The sequence below is a fragment of the Oncorhynchus clarkii genome, chromosome 16, assembly GCF_045791955.1.
Source record: "Oncorhynchus clarkii lewisi isolate Uvic-CL-2024 chromosome 16, UVic_Ocla_1.0, whole genome shotgun sequence".
NCBI classification, from domain to species: Eukaryota; Metazoa; Chordata; class Actinopteri; order Salmoniformes; family Salmonidae; genus Oncorhynchus; species Oncorhynchus clarkii.
In genome coordinates this window covers 16283972-16307986 of record NC_092162.1, presented here as the reverse complement: position 1 = coordinate 16307986, position 24015 = coordinate 16283972, and the positions used below count along the sequence as shown (strand labels likewise).

The following is a 24015-nucleotide window of genomic DNA, read 5'->3' as shown; positions in this document are numbered from 1 at the left end:
TTTGATGTAATGTCCTTAAAACAAGTCAAAATGCGGCTCAGTAGTGTGTGTGGCCTCCACGTGCCTGTATGACCTCCCTACAACGCCTGGGCATGCTCCTGATGAGGTGGCGGATGGTCTCCTGAGGGATCTCCTCCCAGACCTGGATTAAAGCATCCGCCGACTCCTGGACAGTCTGTGATGCAACGTGGCGTTGGTGGATGGAGCGAGACATGATGTCCCAGATGTGCTCAATTGGATTCAGGTCTGGGGAACGGACGGGCCAGTCCATAGCATCAATGCCTTCCTCTTGCAGGAATTGCTAACACACTCCAGCCACATGAGGTCTAGCATTGTCTTGCATTAGGAGGAACCCAAGGCCAACCGCACCAGCATATGGTCTCACAAGGGGTCTGAGGATCTCATCTCGGTACCTAATGGCAGTCAGGCTACCTCTGGCGAGCACGTGGAGGGCTGTGCGGCCCCCCAAAGAAATGCCACCCCACACCATGACTGACCCACCGCCAAACCGGTCATGCTGGAGGATGTTGCAGGCAGCAGAACGTTCTCCACGGCGTCTCCGGACTCTGTCACGTCTGTCACATGTGCTTAGTGTGAACCTGCTTTCATCTGTGAAGAGCACAGTGGCGAATTTGCCGATCTTGGTGTTCTCTGGCAAATGCCAAATGTCCTGCACGGTGTTGGGCTGTAAGCACAACCCCCACCTGTGGACGTAGGGCCCTCATACCACCCTCATGGAGTCTGTTTCTGACCGTTTGAGCAGACACATGCACATTTGTGGCCTGCTGGAGGTCATTTTGCAGGGCTCTGGCAGTGCTCCTCCTGCTCCTCCTTGCACAAAGGCGGAGGTAGCGGTCCTGCTGCTGGGTTGTTGCCCTCCTACGACCTCCTCCACATCTCCTGATGTACTGGCCTGTCTCCTGGTAGCACCTCCATGCTCTGGACACTACGCTGACAGACACAGCAAACCTTCTTGCCACAGCTCGCATTGATGTGCCATCCTGGATGAGCTGCACTACCTGAGCCACTTGTGTGGGTTGTAGACTCTGTCTCATACTACCACTAGAGTGAAAGCACCGGCAGCATTCAAAAGTGACCAAAACATCAGCCAGGAAGCATAGGAACTGAGAAGTGGCCTGTGGTCACCACCTGCAGAACCACTCCTTTATTGGGGGTGTCTTGCTAATTGCCTATAATTTCCACCTGATGTCTCTACCATTTGCATAACAGCATGTGACATTTATTTATCAGTGTTGCTTCCTAAGTGAACAGTTTGATTTCACAGAAGTGTGATTGACTTGGAGTTACATTGTGTTGTTTAAGTGTTCCCTTTATTTTTTGAGCAGTGTATATCCTAGATATAAGACAGACACTTCAAAACCTTTTTCATTTTGACTGTCTTTTTTTCTCCATTTATGAATGGGTTATTCAATGCGTTTCTATGGGCTAAATTGAAATATTATCCCAAAAAATGTATATACCTAAAGGAGTCCTACAATTCAAAATCAAATAGCTAAATGATCCAACCATCTTAAAATAATTTAATATGTTAGCTACACTCTAAAAATTAGGGGTTCAACTGGAGTTCTTCTAAGATCCTCAAAGATCCCCGAAGAACCTTAGGGTTCTTGGCAATGAAAAACAGCCCCAAAAGGTTCTTCAAATAACTTCTTAGGAAGTGGGGTTCACAGGTGGGGGCCTGTGCCAGGCCTTGGAATTGCACACTTCAGAATCATTTTGGTAGCTCATGTTGACCAGTAGTGTGTGCCACAAAGTTTTTGACTCAAAATTGAGGAAATTTGAAGGGGGGAGGATTTCGGCAAGGCTATTTTCTTGCCTGCTGACCCCCCCACCCCCCACCCCACCCCCTTCTCTCTTGGAATTGCAGGGCCTGGCACACTTCAGAATAGTTTTTGGTGACCTATCATGCCCTCTGATGTGTGCCACAGGAGGTATTAGACTCTAATCACAAAAGGAAGTGGTTATTTCAACAATAATCGTTTTCAGAGCCCTCTACTGTTCTCTCTACCCATTCCTCAATCCCCCATCCCATCGTGCTTTTCCCTCTTATGGCTTTTCCTACATTTTTGTTTTACTTTTTCTGATTTAGCTTTTAAGCTTTTAGGTACATTAGAAATAATAACAATAATATTAACAGTAATAAATCCAAAAATATGTACTCTGGGCGAAAAAGAAAGTTCAAATATATAAGTCAACATGAGTGCATATCCATAATCACAGAAAACTGTTATAATAATAGAAACAAAATAAGAAAAAAATGCATAATAATATAACAAACAAAACTATGACTGAATGTGCCTCCATGAAGAATCCTCTCCCCAATAGGTCCCATCGCCCTCAATAGGACACCCCCATCAACCTCCCCCCGCCCCCATCCCCCACCCCTCAACAACAAAACACAATAATGATAATAATAATAGAAAATAAAATATATATATACCAAGATATACATACACATACACACACATGTACAGTACATATACATAAACATATTCACAGGAAACTCAACTTATCTCCTATCTCCTTTCCTACATCAGATATGCAGGTGACATTTCCACCTGGATGACAGCACATAATCAGCAAGACGGAGATGCTCTTCATCCGAGGGAATGCCTGCCCGTTCTCAGATGTGAGATAATCCGAGATGATCACATGTCATTTACATTCCGGCCCTGGTCAGCTCCAGATTTGACTACTTCAACTCACACCCTGCTGGAATCCCTGCATTCTCAGAAACGTCCCTTTTTCATGACCCTGTCTTTCAAAGATAATTCATTAAAATCCTAATAACTTCACAGATCTTCCCTGTAAAGGGTTTAAACACCGTTTCCCATGCTTGCTAAATGCACCATAAACAATTAATCAACATGCACCTGTGGAACGGTCGTTAAAACACTAACAGCTTACAGACGGTAGACAATTAAGGTCACAGTTATGAAAACTTAGGACACTAAAGAAGCCTTTCTACTGACTCTGAAAAACACCAAAAGAAAGATGCCCAGGATCCCTGTTCATCTGTGTGAACGTGCCTTAGGCATGCTGCAAGGAGGCTTGAGGACTACAGATGTGGCCAGGGCAATAAATTGCCATTTCTGTACTGTGAGACGCCTAAGACAGCGGGCGCTACAGGGAGATAGGACAGACAGCTGATCATCCTCACAGTGGCCGACCACATGTAACAACACCTGCACAGGATCGGTACATCCGAACATCACACCTGCGGGACAGGTACAGGATGTCAACAATAACTGCCCCAGTTACACCAGGAATGCACAATCCCTCCATTAGTTCTCAGACTGTCCGCAATAGGCTGAGAGATGCTAGACTGAGGGCTTGTAGGCCTGTTGTAAAGCAGGTCCTCACCAGACATCACCGGCAACAACGCCGCCTATGGGCACAAATCTACCGTTGCTGGACCAGACAGGACTGGCAAAAAGTGATGGTCGGATTCGTGTTTATCGTCGAAGGAATGAGCGTTACACCGAGTCCTGTACTCTGGAGCGGGATCGATTTGGAGGTGGAGGGTCCATCTTGGTCTGTGGCGGTGTGTCACAGCATCATCGGACTGAGCTTGTTGTCATTGCAGGCAATCTCAACGCTGTGCGTTACAGGGAAGACATCCTCCTCCCTCATGTGGTACCCTTCCTGCAGGCTCATCCTGACATGTCCCTCCAGCATGTCAATGCCACCAGCCATACTTCTCGTTGTGTCCATGATTTCCTGCAAGACAGGAATGTCAGTGTTCTGCCATGGACAGCGAAGAGCCCGGATCTCAATCCCATTGAGTACATCTGGGACCTGTTGGATCGGAGGGTGAGGGCTAAGGCCATTCCCCCCAGAAATGTCCGGGAACTTGCAGGTGCCTTGATGGAAGAGTGGGGTAACATCTGACAGCAAGAACTGGCAAATCTGGTGCAGCCCATGAGGAGAAGATGCACTGCAGTACTTAATGCAGCTGGTAGCCACATCAGATACTGACTGTTACCCCCCCCCCAGGGACACATTATTCCATTTTGGTTAGTCACATGTCTGTGGAACTTGTTCCGCTTATGTCTCAGTTGTTGAATATTGTGTTCATACAAATATTTACACATGTTAAGTTTGCTGAAAATAAACGCAGTTGACAGTGAGAGGACGTTTCTTTTTTTGCCTTAGTTTATGTTCAGATCATTCCTGAGAGAGAAGGGGTGTAATATCTCCAGATGGGCGTGGGGTACCCTTCCTCACCCATGCCAACACGATGTTACTTCTTGTGGGGTCTTTGCCTTGAAAGTAAGTATGAGAGTATGCGGAAAACTGAAATACTCATCAATTTTTTTTAATGTTCTGAAGGAGGAGTCGATAGTCTTTTCAAATACGAACAAAGCTGTTAACATCATGAGAGAAGAAATAGCAATCACTCTCCTCCAAAACACTGGTATATTCAACTTCAACTTCTAATTTAATATAATTGTAGATTTAAAAAAAAAAATTATATGGCTCTTTCAAGGTTATCTTTGATCCAACTTCTGACTAGATGACCACTAAAACACATGTATTTAAATAATTATGTTACAAGAAACCTATACTATTTCCTAGTTCCCTGTTTGCTGAGAAAAATACATGTAAAGATATTGACTACGTGACATTATGTTTTGCTGGATGACCTGAGCCAACTGTGCCACTGTGACAGTAATGAGGGTAATTGCTTGTTCACTTCTAAAGGAATTTTTAGGAGTACGAATTTGTATAAGCAGTAATATTTCTAGAGGTAGGATCATCCGTTTTGTCTGATAATGAAATAATTGTAATTCAAGAAAATGTATTTAATGTTTTAAATATATTAACAATTTTCATCATACATTTCAGGTTGGTTGTGACCGCTGCCCACGATGGTTCCACCAGTCCTGTATGAAAACCATCCCATCAATAGAGGATTATTATCATGCCACTGTCACGTTCTGACCTTAGTTCCTTTGTTATGTCTTTGTTTTAGTTTGGTCAGGGCGTGAGTTGGGGTGGGTAGTCTATGCTCTTTTTTCTATGTTGTGGTTTTGTGTTTGGCCTGGTATGGTTCTCAATCAGAGGCAGGTGTTGTTCGTTGTCTCTGATTGAGAATCATACTTAGGTAGCCTTTTCCCACCTGTGTTTTGTGGGTGATTGTTTTCTGTTTAGGTTGTTTCCCTGACAGAACTGTACGCTTTCGCCGTTTGTCATTTTGTTTGAGTGTTTTTTTTTTGTGAACATTAAATATGAACAATTTCCATGCTGCACTTTGGTCCTCACCTTCTTCCACCAACAGTCGTAACAGACACAAGGCGAGACCCAGACGCAGACACAGGAGGCAGATGGTTGGAGTCTTACAATGTTTATTCATCCAAAAAGGGGTAGGCAAGAGAATGGTTGTGTAGAGGCAAAAGGTCAAAACTAGTTCAGAGTCCAATAGGAACTGAAGGGCAGGCAGATTCAAGGTCAGGGCAGGCAGTATGATCAGGCAGGCAGGATGATCAGGCAGGCAGGAAAGTAGTCCAGAGTCAGGCAGGGGTCAGAACCAGGAGAACTAGCAAAAGAGAATAGAAAAGGAGTACGGGGAAAACCACACTGGTTGACTTGACTAAACATACAAGATGAAGTGGCACAAAGAGACAGGAAACACAGGGATAAATACAGTCGGGAAAATAAGTGACACCTGGAGGGGGTGAAGACAATCACAGGGACAGGTGAAACAGATCAGGGCGTGACAATTATATCTGCGTTGCCTGTCAGGACTAGGTTAGGCTTGAGATCCAGGCGACGGTATCACCTGGAAAACTTTCTATAAAAAGTGGACTAAATGTTCAACTAAATGCAGCCTTCCAATATATGTTTATGTTATTTATTGTCTTTTTCTATTTGATTTATTGTCATTTTATCTTATTATGCAAATATCTGAATTTGTATTTCTTATTTAATGATTGTTAACAAACTGAACTTTCTGTGATGTTTTTCTGTTATTGTGTGATATTATTTGTATATTATCATTATTTTCTTAAACATTACAAAAAATTTATAAAAAAATATGTTTATGTTTCTTTATTAGGGATAGCCCCCTTCACCTAAATGACATACCCAAATCTAACTGCCTGTAGTTCAGACCCTGAAGCAAGGATATGCATATTCTTGGTACCATTTAAAAGGAAACACTGAAGTTTGTGTAAATGTGAATTGAATGTAGGAGAATATAACACAATAGATCTGGTAGAAGAAAATACAATGAAGAAACCAACCAGTGTTTTTTACCACCATCTTTGAAATTCAGTAGAAAGGTCACTGTTAAAGCCATCACTCTGGTAGGTTAAATGCAGCATTTGAAGTGTACATTTAACCTACATAGCAGTCAATACAAACTGAAATCTATTAGCATACAAATGTGTGCAAATGATCTTTTCAGATCTTCTCAGAAATTAATCAAGTCCATGGAATGAATATAGACAAGGGTTCTTCTAATAACTTTTAGGGGTTCCCTGCACAGTTTCAATTTCAAGAACCCTTAAAGGATACCTTCAAGAACCTTCTCACTGCTTAAACTTTCAGAGGTTAAACTGTGCCCGTGTGGGAACATTAGCAGCTTTTTTTAATCAAGAAAGGGCACGTAATAAGTGATCCTGCAAGTAGGGACAGTTTCATCAGCTACCTCATATAAGCACATGAGGGGGAGGAGTTTCTGTGATTTAGGCCGGCTTCGACTCTGCCATTGGTTGAGGGCAGTTCTTGTTTTTACTGTCTGGAATGTTGGACAGTAGCCCATTTCAAAGGAGATGGGCTTGATAGACGTGGCTGGATAACAGACATAAACAGGACTTGGATGCTAAGCAGGTATCACTGTGAGTTTTTCTTTCCTTTATCCAAGTGTAGAAAGACTATGTCATTCAATAAAACGTGGAATACTAACTTCTGTGACTTTTTTGAAGTGTTTAGCTGTGATGTGAATTCTGCAAGTTCAAGAAATGAAAAGAGAGATAGAACATTGAAGATTTGACAGTGATTTAATGTACCTCTCTCTCTCTCCTCTAGCTGTTGTAGCGGCTGAAAGTTCGGGTCAGTTGACCATGCTGTTACAGAGGCTGTCTCTTCGTGCCGGGCTCCCTCCGAGCCCCAGGACTCAACGCACCACCATCTTCCCTCGTCTAGCCAAAGCACTGACACAAGGCAAGTGGGAGGGTCAAACGTATACATACATTCACATACCCGCACACATAATATAGGCCTACGTGCATCAGTAATTGAAGAGATGTATAGATGTCTCTGTAGGATAAATGTTGAAAATACTAGGCTATTGTTCCAGTAATTACAATTTCAATGATTTCAGTAGCTTGAGTTTTTAGTAATAACATGATAATTTCCCCAAGCAAGAAGGATAGCCTAGTTCCCTAAATTCATCAAGTCCAGATCATTCAATGATATCATCTTGCATACTTGTGTATACTTGTTTATCCTCCTGGGCCATTCTTAACATGAAATTGATAGCTTTAAGATAATGGAGGCCTATCCATTTTTGTCCATCTCAATCTATCTCTCTGATTCTGTTATTACCCCTCACCCCTGCACCCCAGTCTTTCTTTCTGCTCCCATCTCTGTTTCTATCTCCCTCTCTCCCTGTCTCGCTCATGCGGTTGGCTGCTCTTTAGTGGAGAGATGTGTGCAGTCAGCGCTGGCTTTTGGAGGTTGCCATGCTGATGTGGCAGTTTGCACCCTGTCATTTTCCATCTCCATGGATACCAGGGAATTTAGGAGGGGGGGGGGGGGTGAAGGGGGTTCCTGGCTGCTCTTAGCCTAACACTTTATATAATCAGTGATGGACCAAAACAGAACCCAGCACACACACTTACTGGTAGGAGATGTACTGTTGTGTGCTGGTTAGGCACAGTGTTTATGAACATTGTCTCAAGATAACATGGTGTGTGTGCACAGCACAATGTAAGCATATGTGAAATGTGCATGAAGCTGATCTGTTATCTGATATCTTCCTTCCTCCATTTAGGCTTTGCTTTAATTCATCTTTCATCCAAATAAGGGAGGGGGGCAATATACATGTATAAAGCATTTGAACAGGGCTTCTGACTAGAGCTAGGACGATAAACCAGAAATGCTCGACAGCGACCATACCAATCATTTATCGTAAGCATTCTGCTGATGTCGTTCATTGCGATAAGTAGCCTATACTAGAGAAATGTGACGTTTGAAAATGTAATACGTTTGCTGAGTGATTGTTAATGGGACAATTGATAGCTACCACCATCAAACTAGTAGTAGTAGTTTAAAGGATCATCAGAAAAACAACTGTGGTGCACATTCATGTTGTAAATGGTCGTTCTATTTATCGTTAGTGCATCAATTCAGGTAATTTAGCGCAATATGGATTTTTGTCCATATCGCCCGGCTCCACTTCAGACTCACACTATAAAGCACCAAATTGTGTATTCTTTCTCACAGTGGGTCTGGCGCGTGCCAAAAGTAACTCCTTCACCCACCGCGGGGAGCTCCGCAAGGCCAAGAGGATTGTGGTCAAGCTGGGCAGCGCCGTAGTCACCCGGGGTGATGAGTGCGGTCTGGCGCTGGGCAGGCTGGCCTCGGTAGTAGAGCAGGTGAGGAAGGTCATAAGGCTGACGGGATAACAAGACCTCCACACAAGATGTCTTGAAGCTTGTGTTTTTAACAACTGTCTGCTTATTGTAGTTTATTCATTGTTGCAAGAATACTTAAAAGGCTTTAGATGTGGCTCAATGAGGTAGAAAGTTTGTTGTGTTGTGTTGCAGGTGGCCATGCTACAGAACCAGGGGAGAGAGATGATGATCGTCACCAGCGGAGCGGTGGCCTTCGGCAAGCAGAGACTGAGGCATGAGATCCTGCTGTCCCAGAGTGTCAGACAGGCCCTGCACTCTGGACAGAACCAGATCAAAGACATGGTGAGACAACAGTCCAGTTCTTATAGAACCTTACCAGCGCAAAGACATGATGAGTCCAGGTCTTATACAACCTGCAAAAAAAACATGGTGATATCACTTATTATAAAATCAACTCAAAACATTCCTCCCTCTCTCAATCTTTCTCTCTTTCTCTCTCTCTCTCTCTGTCGATTTCAGTCAGTACCAGTTTTGGAGGCGCGGGCCTGTGCGGCAGCCGGACAGAGTGGTCTGATGGCCCTGTATGAGGCCATGTTCACCCAGTACAGCACATGCACTGCACAGGTACCTACGCTATCTCTATGTATTTGAAATCACACTGTGTTACCCAGCACAATTACCTCTCAATAAAGTTTTATCGAAACAGGATTTGCTCTGATGTAATCCCAGGTCCTGGTCACCAACCTGGACTTCCATGACGACCAGAAGCGGCGGAACCTGAACAGCACGCTGCAGGAGCTGCTCCGCATGAACATCGTACCCATTATCAACACCAACGATGCCGTGGTGCCCCCGCCCGAGCCCAACAGCGACCTCCAGGGGGTAAACGTGGGTAAGGGCACGGGGGGAACGGAGGGGCAAGAACAGGGGCGAGAGGTGTGTATAGCGGAGTAGTGTTAGCTGCTAGCATACTAGCATACAGCTATTATGTTTCACCGCCTCACCTCGCTCTACCCGCCCGCTACCCCTCCTTTCCCCCAAAAAGATGTGCATGCAGGGAGGGTTAGAGGAGATGGGAGGGGTGCATGCACTGCTTTAGTTCCCTTCTGGATGGTGGCGGACTGGGCCTAGAAGTGTGGCTGTCTGGGGGTGACTAATGGAGGTAGAAGCACGTTTCTATACTCCGTTCACAAGCCCAGGCGGAACTAACAAGTTCTTCTGCTGCTGAAAACGCACTACTACTAGTAATAAACGACTAAACATTGTAGTATCAGTGGCTTTGCTAAACCACACAGTAGACAAGCTAATATCAACGATAGCTTAACATGAAATGCTTCGATTTCAATTATGTATTTTCTTATACACTGACCTCAATTTCAACGGATAACAAACATCAGAAACAGTCTGGTCATTGACCCTTGACCCAATAAACTCATTTTTTCCCTCCCCTGCAGGTCATCAGTATAAAGGACAATGACAGCCTGGCGGCACGCCTGGCCGTGGAGATGAAGGCAGACCTCCTCATTGCTCTCTCTGACGTAGAAGGTACGCTGCTAACACAGCAACACATTTATTATTTTTTTAACATTTTATTTAACTTGGCAAGTCGGTTAAGAACAATTCTTATTTACAATGACGGCCTAGAAACAGTGTGTTAACTGCCGTGTTCAGGGGCAGAACAACAGATTTTTACCTTATCAGCTCGGGGATTCGATCTAGCAACCTTTTGGTTAATGGCCCAAAGCTCTAACCACTAGGCTACCTGCCGTTAGGCAGCACGCCATCTGCCAGCACTCTGGGTCAAAACCACACACGCTCATTTAGGAGAATTCATGTAAGAGGGAGAACTACAGGTATTTTGGGTTGTGTTTGTCAGGCACAGAATGGAAGAAAACAGACTGAAACAGGAAGTGACCACCTGGACTTGTTCAATAGGAAACACACATTTTCCATTGCAAAATGTTTTAAAACGTTTTCCGTTGCGTGCCCTAATTAACACAACCCTGGTTGTATTTGGAAATATCACTGATGGATTGGACTGGAAGGTAATCTTTGTGCAAGTAAACAATCACGTAACCATAGTTACCTCCCATCTCTCGTAGGTCTGTACGACAGCCCTCCTGGAACGGATGACGCCAAACTCATTGACATCTTCTACCCTGGTGACCAGCTGTCGATCACTTACGGCACAAAATCCAGGGTGGGGATAGGAGGCATGGAGGCCAAGGTATGTACACAGATGTCAATGTTTAGATTTAGTCTAGTTGTTCTCAAAATGATGAAAATAGTGGGCCATTTTAGTCAACTAAATACCCTTTCATTTTAGTCACATCATTGTCATGACGTTGCCCTCTTTGGGTACAGCAAGCCCCATCCCCCTCTCCCTGTCTCCTACACCCAGGCTGCTGTGGTCAGAGAGAGGTCATACATTCCTGGAGGAGATTATCTCCTCACGGCCACAGTATAGAGACGGTGAATTTTCATAGAGAACAAAGGAATTTCTTCCACTTCACAGGTCTGAACAGCATTTATGTTCCTGAGAAGGTATAAAAGATTATATAACGCTGTTTATATAATAGCCTCAGATATGAGGTTTACATCTAATTCTTGTATAAGATGATTGAGTGAGGATGATACTGTTGAGACAGCCCTTTTCGATGTTCCGAATAAAACCCCACCTGGGTTTTCTATCACCAGACCATATTGCTCTCAATTACGAGAGGACAAAGGTTGCAGGCCAGCTTACCTCGATAACGAGAGGGCCAAGGTTTGAGACCAGACTGCTGAATCCTTTAACCATCCCATGTGGTTAAACTCTTAGACTATTGATACCGACAGAATAAGAAGTCTTTGATATTAATTACTAGTCTGTATTAACTATATTAATTACTAGTCTGCAGCTAGGAATTCGGTATCATTGAACGCAAAGACCGACAACCGCCGAAATATCTATCCATAACGACATCAATGAATGTCACTCATAACTATCCATTCTAACCACGACAGAGAGGGCGGACAAACTCTCCAACAGAAACAAACTTTTAAACAGTGACCCCGACGACACACTGAGCGTAAATATATATATTGATTGCAATTGTTCCCGAATGAGTGAGCATTCATGTGCAAAGGATTAGCATTTCAATTGTTATAATTATCAACTGTGTGTTGTCTTGACTCAGTCGACCCTCACTTCCCTTTTGTACACCAAGCCGCGATGCCGGTTTATCCCACTGGGGAAACTCCGTTATAATTTCCTTGTAACTATCTACTGTTTGTTAATGCATTTCTGTATATTACTTAGTTAGTAAATAAATGATTTTAAGACAATTGATGTATGGATGACTCATAGTGAAGACTGGGTTCGTGCAGATAACCAACAATTTACGACGTTTGGAATGAGACTAACGTGAGGTAAAGAAGAATTAATTAATCAGAAGACTATTAATCAGATATTAAAATATCTGAAAAGTTATATTAGGAAAATTATAACTTTGTAATCTGAATAGTTTCCTTGGTGCTCTTGACTTCCTAGTTAATTACAGTTACATGATTAATCAGTTTAATTTGCATAATAATAATTACAGAGAGTCATCTGATAAAAACTAAGTCTTAATTTAATGATAGTAAAGACACAACATCATATTTGTATTGCCTCATTAACCTATAGTAAACATAAATCACTGAACTCCATGTGCGCAAACATACGTAGCCTTATAAATAAAAGAAACACCAACGAGCCACCAGAAACACCAACGAGCCACCAGAAACACCAACGAGCCACCAGAAACACCAACGAGCCACCAGAAACACCAAGGAGCCACCAGAAACACCAAGGAGCCACCAGAAACACCAAGGAGCCACCAGAAACACCAACGAGCCACCAGAACAGCTTCAAGCACCTTATTATGGAACTTGTAGAATCTATGCTAAGTCCATAATTCCATAATTTTGTGTTTTGTTGATGATGGTGGAAAACACTGCCTCAGGCGCTGCTCCCGAATCTTCCACAAGTGTTCAATTGGGTTGAGATCTGGTGACTTTGACGGTCATGACATATGGTTTACATCGTTTTCATGCTCATCAACCCATTCAGTGACCCCCTCGTGCCCTGTGGATAGGGGCATTGATAGCCATGGTAGCCAAAATAGTGGCTTGCCCAGCATTTTGATACATTGACCCTAAGCATGATGGGATGTCAATTGCTTAATTAACCCAGGAATCACACCTTTATGGAAGCACCTGTTTTCAATATACTTTGTATCCATCATTTACTAAAGTGTTAGCATTATTTTTGCAGTTACCTGAAGATTAGAATAGGAAAGTGTGTCGATCAAAACATGTAAGAGTGGAGGACTACAGAGTGTCTAGGTCTACATCTCTGTAATAAGGTTTTGTGAAAGTCTTCTGAAGTCAATGTGTGTCAGACTGAGATTTGGCTTCAACCCACTGTTAATCAAGTCTTTACATTGGGGGCCAAATCTTTACTTGAGAAACAAGTGGGGAATAGAAAATTGTCAAAGTGTTCCCCCCCCTCTACTTCCAGGTAAAGGCGGCCCTGTGGGCCCTACAGGGGGGCACGTCGGTAGTCATTGCCAACGGCACCCACCCCAAGGTGACGGGCCACGTCATCACTGACATCGTGGAGGGCAAGAAAGTGGGCACCTTCTTCTCCGAGGTCAAACCTGCCGGTGAGTTCACCCCGGGTCATCTCTGTGTGACAGACACTGATGATGAAGGTTATTAGATTGATGATGATCACCATGACAACAATGAGCATAGTGATTATGGTGAGGATCACAATGATGAGTATGGTGGTTCTTATGATGAAGAAGGTGTTTGTTATTCTAAATGATGATGATAATTATGGTCACCGTAGCCTCATCGAGAACCAGGCTTCCCTAATCGGTAAAGCCTGGTGAAGTCTATGGCAGAAAGTAGCTACAAAGGGGTGGAAACCAGTGACGCCTCGCAACACGTCAAACCAATCAAATGCCTTGCTTGAGTGGAGCCCAAAAGTGTGTGAAGATGGCTGGGAAATCGCAGATTAAAACCCCATCAAAATATGTTGATATATGCCGGGTTTGTCGCGGCTTGATACTCTAAACATTTACCATATCCTGCAGGTAGATATGGGCTAATGTCTGTTGAGTGATCAAGCAGAAGAGTTGCATTGCCTTCATCGACTCGGAAAACAGTGACGAACATAACACACGTGCTGCCCTTCTATAGGCATGTGCGGGGAGGGTTCTTGAAATGTAACATCCAATCAAAATGTAGCCGATCCTCTGGAATCCAGCCGACCGTTCTAGTCGTTTGGGCTAGCACGACATTATCCAGACTATGGCTACACGTGACTATGGTTATGATGATGCATGCGAATGTTGGTCCCTTTTGTTGTTGGTTTGTGTTGCCTGTGTTCATCACTGTAGTGTCTATCTCCAGGCCCCACCGTGGAGCAGCAGACTGAGATGGCCCGGAACTCTGGCAGGACCCTGGCAGCCCTTCATCCAGAACAGGTCAGACCCTCATACACAGTTCTACAGTATACAGTCAGACCCTCATACACAGTTCTACAGTATATAGTCAGACCCTCATACACAGTTCTACAGTATGCAGTCAGACCCTCATACACAGTTCTACAGTATACAGTCAGACCCTCATACACAGTTCTACAGTATACAGTCAGACCCTCATACACAGTTCTACAGTATACAGTCAGACCCTCATACACAGTTCTACAGTATATAGTCAGACCCTCATACACAGTTCTACAGTATACAGTCAGACCCTCATACACAGTTCTACAGTATACAGTCAGACCCTCATACACAGTTCTACAGTATACAGTCAGACCCTCATACACAGTTCTACAGTATACAGTCAGACCCTCATACACAGTTCTACAGTATACAGTCAGACCCTCATACTCAGTTCTACAGTATACAGTCAGACCCTCATACACAGTTCTACAGTATACAGTCAGACCCTCATACACAGTTCTACAGTATACAGTCAGACCCTCATACACAGTTCTACAGTATACAGTCAGACCCTCATACTCAGTTCTACAGTATACAGTCAGACCCTCATACACAGTTCTACAGTATACAGTCAGACCCTCATACACAGTTCTACAGTATACAGTCAGACCCTCATACACAGTTCTACAGTATACAGTCAGACCCTCATACACAGTTCTACAGTATACAGTCAGACCCTCATACACAGTTCTACAGTATACAGTCAGACCCTCATACACAGTTCTACAGTATATAGTCAGACCCTCATACACAGTTCTACAGTATACAGTCAGACCCTCATACACAGTTCTACAGTATACAGTCAGACCCTCATACACAGTTCTACAGTATACAGTCAGACCCTCATACACAGTTCTACAGTATACAGTCAGACCCTCATACTCAGTTCTACAGTATACAGTCAGACCCTCATACACAGTTCTACAGTATACAGTCAGACCCTCATACACAGTTCTACAGTATACAGTCAGACCCTCATACACAGTTCTACAGTATACAGTCAGACCCTCATACTCAGTTCTACAGTATACAGTCAGACCCTCATACACAGTTCTACAGTATACAGTCAGACCCTCATACACAGTTCTACAGTATACAGTCAGACCCTCATACACAGTTCTACAGTATACAGTCAGACCCTCATACACAGTTCTACAGTATACAGTCAGACCCTCATACACAGTTCTACAGTATACAGTCAGACCCTCATACACAGTTCTACAGTATACAGTATACCTGATCCCAGGCGTGTCAGTAGCACTATTCTTACTGCGGTTTGTTTAATTTTATTGAATTGTCTCCACCCCAGAGAGGTGAGATCATCCGTCACCTGGCAAACCTGCTGGTTGAGAAGAAGGAGGAGATCCTTGCTGCTAACAAGATGGACATGGACATAGCAGTCAATGCAGGTAACTATTCCTATCTTGTCTATCTCTCTGAATGGGTTCATGGTATTTGTTAAACCAGCTCATACTTGTAGGGACATTTACTTGACAACATCCCATTGTGTGACTATGTGAGGATGTGGATAATTAGAGGGTGTGGTTGCATTTAAACGTTCTGTATATACGAGCTGCTCTAACTGAGTAGTCAAAGTGATCGTCCGGTGTTTTCTGCTGGATTGGATTCTTTGTGGTCTCCATCCCCTATCAGGTCAGTTGTCGTCAGCCTTGCTGAACCGTCTGAGCCTGTCCCCGGCCAAGCTGAATAGCCTGGCTATAGGCCTGAGACAGATAGCCCTGGCCTCTCGGGACAGCGTGGGCAGAGTGCTGCGTAGGACCAGAGTAGCCCACAATTTAGAGCTAGAGCAGATCACTGTGCCCATAGGAGTACTGCTGGTCATCTTCGAGGCCCGCCCCGACTGCTTGCCACAGGTAATTTGTGTGCGTTTCTGTGTGTTTGGGCTCATCTGTGTTTGAGAGAGAGTTTGGGGTTCTGTTTGTGCACTGCTGATCCTTTTTTGGTAAGATGGGGTGTTCGTGCTGGGGGTCATGCTATATGTTCAGTACCTGTGAACGTTTTTTACACACCTACTAAGGGTTTTTCTTTAGTTTTGCTATTTTCTACATTGTAGAATAATAGTGAAGATATCAAAACTATGAAATAACACTTGGAATCATGTAGTAACCAAAAAAGTGTTAAACAAATCAAAATATATTTTAGATTCTTCGAAATAGCCACCCTTTGCCTTAATGACAGCTTTGCACACTCTTGGCATTCTCTCAACCAGCTTCACCTGGAATGCTTTTCCAACAGGCTTGAAGGAGTTCTGACATATGCTGAGCACGTGTTGGCTGCTTTTCCTTCACTCTGCGGTTCAACTCATCCCAAGCCATCTCAATTGGGTTGAGGTCAGGTGATTGTGGAGGCCAGGTCATCTGATGCAGCACTCCATCACTCTCCTTCTTGGTCAAATAGCCCTTACACAGCCTGGAGGTGTGTTGGGTCATTGTCCTGTTGAAAAACAAATGATAGTCCCATTAAGCGCAAACCAGATGGGTGCAGAATGCTGTGGTAGTCATGCTGGTCACCATCACACCTCCTCCATGTTTCACGGTGGGAACCACACATGCAGAGATCAACCGTTCACCTACTCTGCGGCTCACAAAGACACGGCGTTTGGAACCAAAAATATCAAATTTGGACTCATCAGACCAAAGGACAGATTTCCACCGGTCTAATGTCTATTGCTTGTGTTTCTTGGCCCAAGCAAGTCTCTTCTTATTATTGGTGTCCTTTAGTAGTGGTTTCTCTGCAGCAATTCAACCGTGAAGGCCTGATTCACGCAGTCTCATCTGAACAGTTGACATTGAGATGTGTCTATTACTTGAACACCGTGAAGCATTTATTTGGGCTGCAAATTCTGAGGCTGGTAATCTTGTGAATTTATCATCTGCAGCAGAGGTAACTCTGGGACTTCCTTTCCTGTGGTGGTCCTCATGAGAGACAGTTTCATCATAGCGCTTGATGGTTTTTGCGACTGCACTTGAAGAACATTTATATTTCTTGACATTTTCCAGATTGACTGACCTTCATGTCTTAAAGTAATGATGGACTGCCATTTGTCTTTGCTTATTTGAGCTGTTCTTGCCATTATATGGACTTGGTATTTTACCAAATAGGGCTATCTTCTGTATACCACCCCTACCTTGTCACAACACAACTGATTGGCTCAAACGCATTTAAGAAGGAAATAAATTCCACAAATTAACTTTTAACAAGGAACACCTGCTAATTGAAATGTATTCCAGGTGACTACCTCATGAAGCTGGTTGAGAGAATGCCAAGTGTGTGCAAAGCTGTCAACAAGGCAAAGGGTGGCTACTTTGAAGAATCTCAAATATAGAATACATTTAGATTTGTTTAACACTTTTTTGGTTACTACATGATTCCATGTGTGTTATTTCATAGTTTTGATGTCTTCGCTGTTATTCTACAATGTTGAAAACAGTACAAATAAAGAAACTCTTGAATGAGTAGGTGTGTCCAAACTTTTGACTGTTACTGTAATTCTGTGGCTAAAAGGCTGTTCCTCTCATTTGCGTGTAGGTATCAGCTTTAGCCATAGCCAGCGGCAATGCTCTGCTGGCGAAGGGGGGCAAGGAAGCAGCCAACACCAACCGCATCTTACATGAGCTGACCCAGGAAGCACTGGATATCCACTGGGTCAAAGAGGCTGTACAGCTGGTAAGTATCAGCTGGAAAAACATCCCATTTAAGAAAAACAGCATGGAAGTTATTTAAATAACATAATCTTTGCTAAAATCTGAGTAATTCTGTGTTACTTTGCCGGTAGTAAATACAGTCAGACATCATGCAAAAGCAACCTTTCATTCCTCATTTACTAAGGTGAGTGATTCTGGAATGCATACACATTTTGTGTGTGTAACTGTGTGTACATATTCTATGTGTGTTCCAGGTGAGTACCCGTGAGGAGGTGGAGGACCTGTGTAGACTAGATGAGATGATAGACCTGATCATCCCGCGAGGCTCATCCCAGCTGGTCAAGAACATTCAGAGCGCAGCCAAGGGCATCCCAGTTCTGGGCCACAGTGAAGGCATCTGCCACGTCTACATCGACTCGGAGGCCGCCATCGACAAGGCCATCAAGATCGGTCAGTGGGACAACACACACAGACGCACATAGGCCAGACCTGGATTCGAATACATGCTTATTTAATTATTTGTATTTTAAAAACATATTTTCTGCGTATTTTAGTATTTTCAAATAAAGTAGCCAAATCAGCTACCACTTCGAAATATTTAAAAAAATACTATTTGAAACTGTTTTTGAGTATATTTCAAGTATGACTATGACTAAACAGACCTGGTCCAAATGTATGGGAGTATTTAAATATTTGTATTAGAAAACATACTTGTTAATAAGAGTCAATGTGCAGCAGGTGGGACGGAGTCAGGCGCAGGACACAGAGAATGAGTAAAAACGGACTTTACTCAACAAAACAGCAAAATATTCCACGCAGGGAAAATATACCAGCTCACAAATATAAGCGACCACTTAACACAGAACAAACATGCACAAAACCATGGGGGGAACCAGAGGGTTAAATAAGGAACATAATTATGGGAATGGAAACCAGGTGTGTACAATGAAGACAAAACAAATGGAAAATGAAAGTGGATCGGTGGCGGCTAGAAAACCGGTGACGTCGACCGCCGAATGCTGCCCGAACAAGGAGAGGGACCAACTTCGGCGGAAGTCGTGACACCTGTCTGTATTTTCAAAGAGATGCCAATACCTTTCCAAATATTCAACTACCTGATGTATTTTCTAAGAAAAAATATCTAAATACTTAATGTAATGTATTTGAAAGTAATTGAACTACCTTTTAACTGGTATTTAAACCCAGGTCTGACACAGACACGCCCACATGATTGAATGGTTGTTTTACTACCAATGAAGGAGAAGGAAGTGATTGATTGACATTTTCTCTCTCCAGTCAGAGACTCTAAATGTGACTATCCTGCGGCCTGCAATGCTATGGAAACACTGTTGGTTCACAGGGACATACTCAGGACTCCTCTGTTTGACCAGATCATAGACATGCTCCGCACCGAACAGGTAAGACCACACACACAAACAAATACACAGGTACAGACACACTGACATAAAGTGATATTATTCTCCTTTTCTCCAACTAAAATACAGGTTGAAAACACTCAAAGGCTTGGTTAAATAAGATCATGACTAACTGACTGGTTGTTTGGTGATGTGGTTTGTACATTTTACTACAACTTATTATCAAATATTCCTTTTCTTTCCCTGGTGTTGGGGTGAGGTGGATGGGTTTACACGTGCTGATTAACCACATTAATCATGTCTCATTGTTGATGATTTATGCTCCTAAAACCAAATTCACAAAAATGAACACTTAACAGCTTACTATGCAGTTGATGATAACCATAATAAGAAGACAAGACTACCAAGTATCACTAAAAGTTAGGTTGTGTTTCACAATAGCAGATCAATCTATTGCACTCTATGGAAACTTTGGTCTACTTCAACTTTAAAGATTTTTTTTTTTTTACAGGAACAATTTATCTAATCAACAATTACATAATTTTGAATTATTTCTGCAACTCTTCAACCTACTGTCTTTTTTTCACAACTGCCACCAGTTTGCTGTAAAAACATTACCAACAAAGACATATTGACATAGTAAAATAAATGCATGTGTGTAAAAACATATAAAGAACATTCCATGCTGAAACACTCATATTAAAGTTGATGGGCTATATTTAGGATAATGTTGAACAGCTATGTTATTCTATTTAGGGGAAAAAATGGAATCATCTTATTTTATTAGTTTATATATTTTACATGTTAGGAAAATTCCATCAAATCCTTGAATGTTTCAAAGTTCCAGCAGTTTACTGGTAAACTTTGAAAGTTACTGGTAATATACCCTCCCTTTGTAACCCTAGATCCAAGCAAGTTGTCTGACTCAACCAGTTTAGCAATCAGTCAATCTTAACTCCCCGATTGATTGATTAATTGACCGCTCGTTTTATGTAATGATGACCCCTCCCATGTGTGACCCCCTCTAGGTGAAGATTCACGCTGGCCCCAGGTTTGCCTCCAACCTGACCTTCAGCCCATCAGAGGTCAAGTCTCTGAGGACAGAGTACGGGGATCTGGAGTGCTGCATCGAGGTGGTGGACAGTATGCAGGAAGCGATAGACCATATCCACAGATATGGCAGCTCCCACACCGACGTCATTGTGACTGAAAACGGTAGGGCTGTCTGTCTATGTAATTGTTGTGAGACGTTTCTTTTTTTCATCTTTTTACATTTTTTTTATCACGTTGATTCACCCAGATTAGTCTGGGTGAGAGAGACCACATCTCTCTTTCAAGAGAGACCTGTCCTTCAATCTTCCTACCACTTCTTTCTCAAAGTGATGACAGGACTTTTTGCCTCAGTGTACAACCTCCCTATGAGACTACTTTGAAGGGGACAGAACTGATTTGAATGTAGAACAGGTTTTGCTAAGGGAACAGTGTTATTAATTTATATTTAGTTATATGATTTATCGTTATCTTAAATGTTAATGTCCCCTCAAGTTTGATAATTCATTTTGATTGAGTACTTTGCTGACAATATCCAATATAGGTTGGGTTATAGATGTTTTTTTAGTCGGTTCCCTTCAGACAGAGCATTTCTGCCTCAGTTCTACCATCTAGTGGCCACAGATTGTACAACACGTAGAACCACATTGATTTCTCCATTTTGTGTAATGGAAGAAATGTACTGTATACAGCTGAAGAGAGATGTTGATGTATAATGATGATGACAGTGACAATGATGGTACTTGACTATGAAGATGATGGTAGTTGTTGTGATGATGAGGATGATGATGATGATTCTTACAGAGGACACAGCGGAGCGGTTCCTGCAGCAGCTGGACAGTGCTTGTGTGTTCTGGAACGTCAGTTCGCGATTCGCAGACGGATACCGCTTCGGACTGGGTATGCATTCATTATTTACTTTTTTATCACCTCACTTACTGTTCAACTACCCTACTCACTCGCTCATTCTGTCTCCCTCCTTCCTCTAGGTGCTGAGGTGGGCATCAGCACAGCTCGTATCCATGCCCGGGGCCCCGTGGGCCTGGAGGGTCTCCTCACCACTAAGTGGGTCCTGAGAGGAGACGGCCACACTGCTGCAGACTTCTCTGAACAGGGCACCATGGAGTACCTCCACGAGAATTTGCCAGTCACACAGCCACAGCCCAGACAGATAGCTGCCCAGAGTGAGGAATGACAGAGGACCTCCAACTAGAGACACACCTAAACACACTTAACCACTTCATGAGAGAAAAGCTTTCCACTGGTACCAAAGAAACAATCCCATTGTCATATTCATTCGATCTGGATCAGAGTTTCATTAATTTTACATCAGCTCTCAAACGTTTTATTGCAGTGATTACCTCACTCAGTATTCAGTGAATCAACTCATGATTGGTTACATTGACCCTGTTAGACTGTAGAAGGTCTCACACCATTGGTCTAGACATGAATTGGTCTAGATCTTATGCGCAGTAGTGATGAGTTTGGTAAATATGCTCTCCAGGACCCACACTTAAAGGGAATTTTTGCTTAAGCTAGTTTACATCCGTGTTATTATCTCTATCAAGAGGCTCCCCTCTTGGTTTTAGTTCCTATCGATTGGTCTGTTGTGCTGTGCTCTATCAGATGAGACCCTTACCCTCAAAGTATTGGTTCGGTGATATGAATGCACAACCAAACAGTGTTGATGCTAGGTTTAAAGCTCAACCTAAGTTAGGAAAGTTACTGGTGTGTCATTTAAATTGGGCTTGAATTGTAGTCCTCAAGGCCACAAATTGTATGAATTGCTATTAACATTAATACTGCATCGTTTTGCAGTTCTACCAACACAATCCTTATTTATATGCAGTTAAATGACCAGTGATGAACCATTGGATAAACAATATTTAATAACCTTAAATGTGTTTTGTCATAGATATGGATGAATAAAACATTTCTTGACCCAATCTTATTCATAAGCATTCAAGTTAGATTTAATTCTATAAGAAAGCACGTCCTTTTTTTTTTCCTCTTTTCCTCAAAACTTTTTATGTCCTTTTGAATGCAAATGCTTTATTCTCCTGCTTTTGCTTTTTTTTCCAGACTGTCTATTTACGTCGACTTTACAGTGCCCAGAGCCTCTGTCAGATACAAGAGCTGCTTTCCGTCTCCTTCAGGGGACTACTGCCTTGAGATACAGCGCTGCTGTTACATTCCAGCTTATGAGCTTTATATCTGATGTCAAGCGACGCACACTACAGATCAGTTCTGGGTTTTTTTGTTGTAATTTGTAGACCATATTGTAGAATAAAACTTTTTGGTGAATAACAATGGGATTTTCATTTTTCTCTGGTCCTTTGATTAGGAGATGAATAACTCAAGAATGCCAATGACTTTACATGTATGTTTGTCTCTGTCCTTCCACCACTCTTTTCTACTAACACAAATAACAAATTAGCACCAAAGAAGGAATACTGATCTGAAAACAGACGTCAAAAAAGGGACTTTTTAATGGTTCTCATCTGGGAATAAGGCTTTTCCGTAAGTGGGGCATGGAAGATGGAAGACAATACTACAGAGGTTTAATTATCCAGCTATCAGAAATGAAAAGAAAGAGGGAGAGAACTGAGACTAATAATGGAATCACATAGTATGCTCTTCTGTGGTTCTTCTTCTCAGCTAAAGAATTCATCCTCCAAAACGCACTACTTACCCTTCAATCAGCTCTCCACAAGTCCAAAGGGTACATTGATGAAGAATAAATGAAGAAAAGACAGGATATTGTCAGATCTCACTGTTTTGGTACTTCTATGGAAGAAGCTTAATATTTGTAATGGAAAGTATTGTATTAATGACTTGCAGAGGTAGAGAGTCTGATACATGGATATTTTGCTGTTCTAGAATAGTCTATTGATGAGGGATCATTCAGCTTTTGGCTGGCCAAGTAGGGCCTGTAGTATGCATGTTCTTTACATGTAGCGTGTACAGAGGTAAACATACTGAGACACACAAACATAACGTACATGGTTGATACTAGATTTGAATCATGTCAGGACCCCCTGCATTAACTTCCATTTACGACAGACGCCAAGCACCCTGTGAATCTTTTGTGGAACGTTTCCCCGTTTAGGCAGAGCCAGATCCCATGTTTCACCCTGTTGACGCACTGACGACCGTGGGGATTGGAGTCCACATATATCAGAGGACGCAGGGCAGGTCACTGGACTTTTACAGCAAAGTCGACCGTTCTTTAATTGAACATTACTCAAGGCCAAAACTTATATTTTTTGTTTTGTTTGATCTAAAGAGACTCAAAAGTGTTCCCAGCTGGGCTTAAATTTTTTTAATCAATAATTAATTGTCAAAGTTATTTATTCATGTGTATCTTCACCAATTATGGGCTTCTAATTAACAATTTCAATAATTGATGTTTATTTCTGAAAGGGTTCCTTATCACACTGGCTGCTGAAAAATGCATGAGCAGGGAAGCAGACTTGGTTTAGTTTTTTTGTTCTGAGAGAGCTTGATGCTCGGGGCTAGTACCAGGACACATTGACTCTTCCCCTTTGAGTTGGCGCTAGCCCTGTGATGTGGGTCTAATACGGGCTTCTTTCATGGACCCAAAGCCCCTGCTCGGCACCATGTGATCTCATAAAGACTCCTACATGCCCATCCTCAGATACCCTTTTTTTGTTCTTTAACATAATAATGTTTCCGTGTTCATTTTTCTTTGTGTATCGGGGGATGATGATGATGTCACAACAGTCTGCAGAGTTGGACCTTGATGTGTATGCGTCTATGG

The 24015-nt window shown here is 42.7% G+C and overlaps 1 protein-coding gene across 2 annotated transcripts; it reads left to right on the top strand.

Moving 5' to 3' along the window:
• The first annotated feature begins 6808 nt into the window (after positions 1-6808).
• On the top strand, positions 6809-22542 carry LOC139368038 (delta-1-pyrroline-5-carboxylate synthase-like). Of its 2 annotated transcripts, XM_071106567.1 has the most exons (18): positions 6809-6855; positions 7054-7188; positions 8473-8624; positions 8796-8945; positions 9123-9227; positions 9333-9491; positions 10058-10148; positions 10706-10830; positions 13147-13291; positions 14046-14119; positions 15453-15552; positions 15797-16017; positions 17693-17830; positions 18063-18258; positions 19105-19226; positions 20213-20399; positions 21039-21134; positions 21224-22542. In XM_071106567.1, exons 2-18 carry the CDS (start codon positions 7089-7091, stop codon positions 21427-21429), a joined length of 2367 nt encoding a protein of 788 aa, XP_070962668.1. In that variant the 5' UTR covers positions 6809-6855; positions 7054-7088; the 3' UTR covers positions 21430-22542. The 2 variants fall into 2 exon arrangements, with proteins under 2 accessions (XP_070962668.1, XP_070962670.1); XM_071106569.1 differs by lacking the exon at positions 6809-6855 and having other exon boundaries at positions 7060-7188; positions 9333-9485.
• The last annotated feature ends 1473 nt before the right edge of the window (positions 22543-24015 follow it).

Bases quoted from the DNA above. Each gene is read 5' to 3' on its own strand.
- LOC139368038 (XM_071106567.1), top strand. From the start codon at position 7,089: ATGCTGTTACAGAGGCTGTCTCTTCGTGCCGGGCTCCCTCCGAGCCCC. The intron at 13,292-14,045 runs GTGAGTTCACCC...GTCTATCTCCAG, and splicing joins CTCCGAGGTCAAACCTGCCG to GCCCCACCGTGGAGCAGCAG. The intron at 19,227-20,212 runs GTAAGACCACAC...GACCCCCTCTAG, and splicing joins ACATGCTCCGCACCGAACAG to GTGAAGATTCACGCTGGCCC.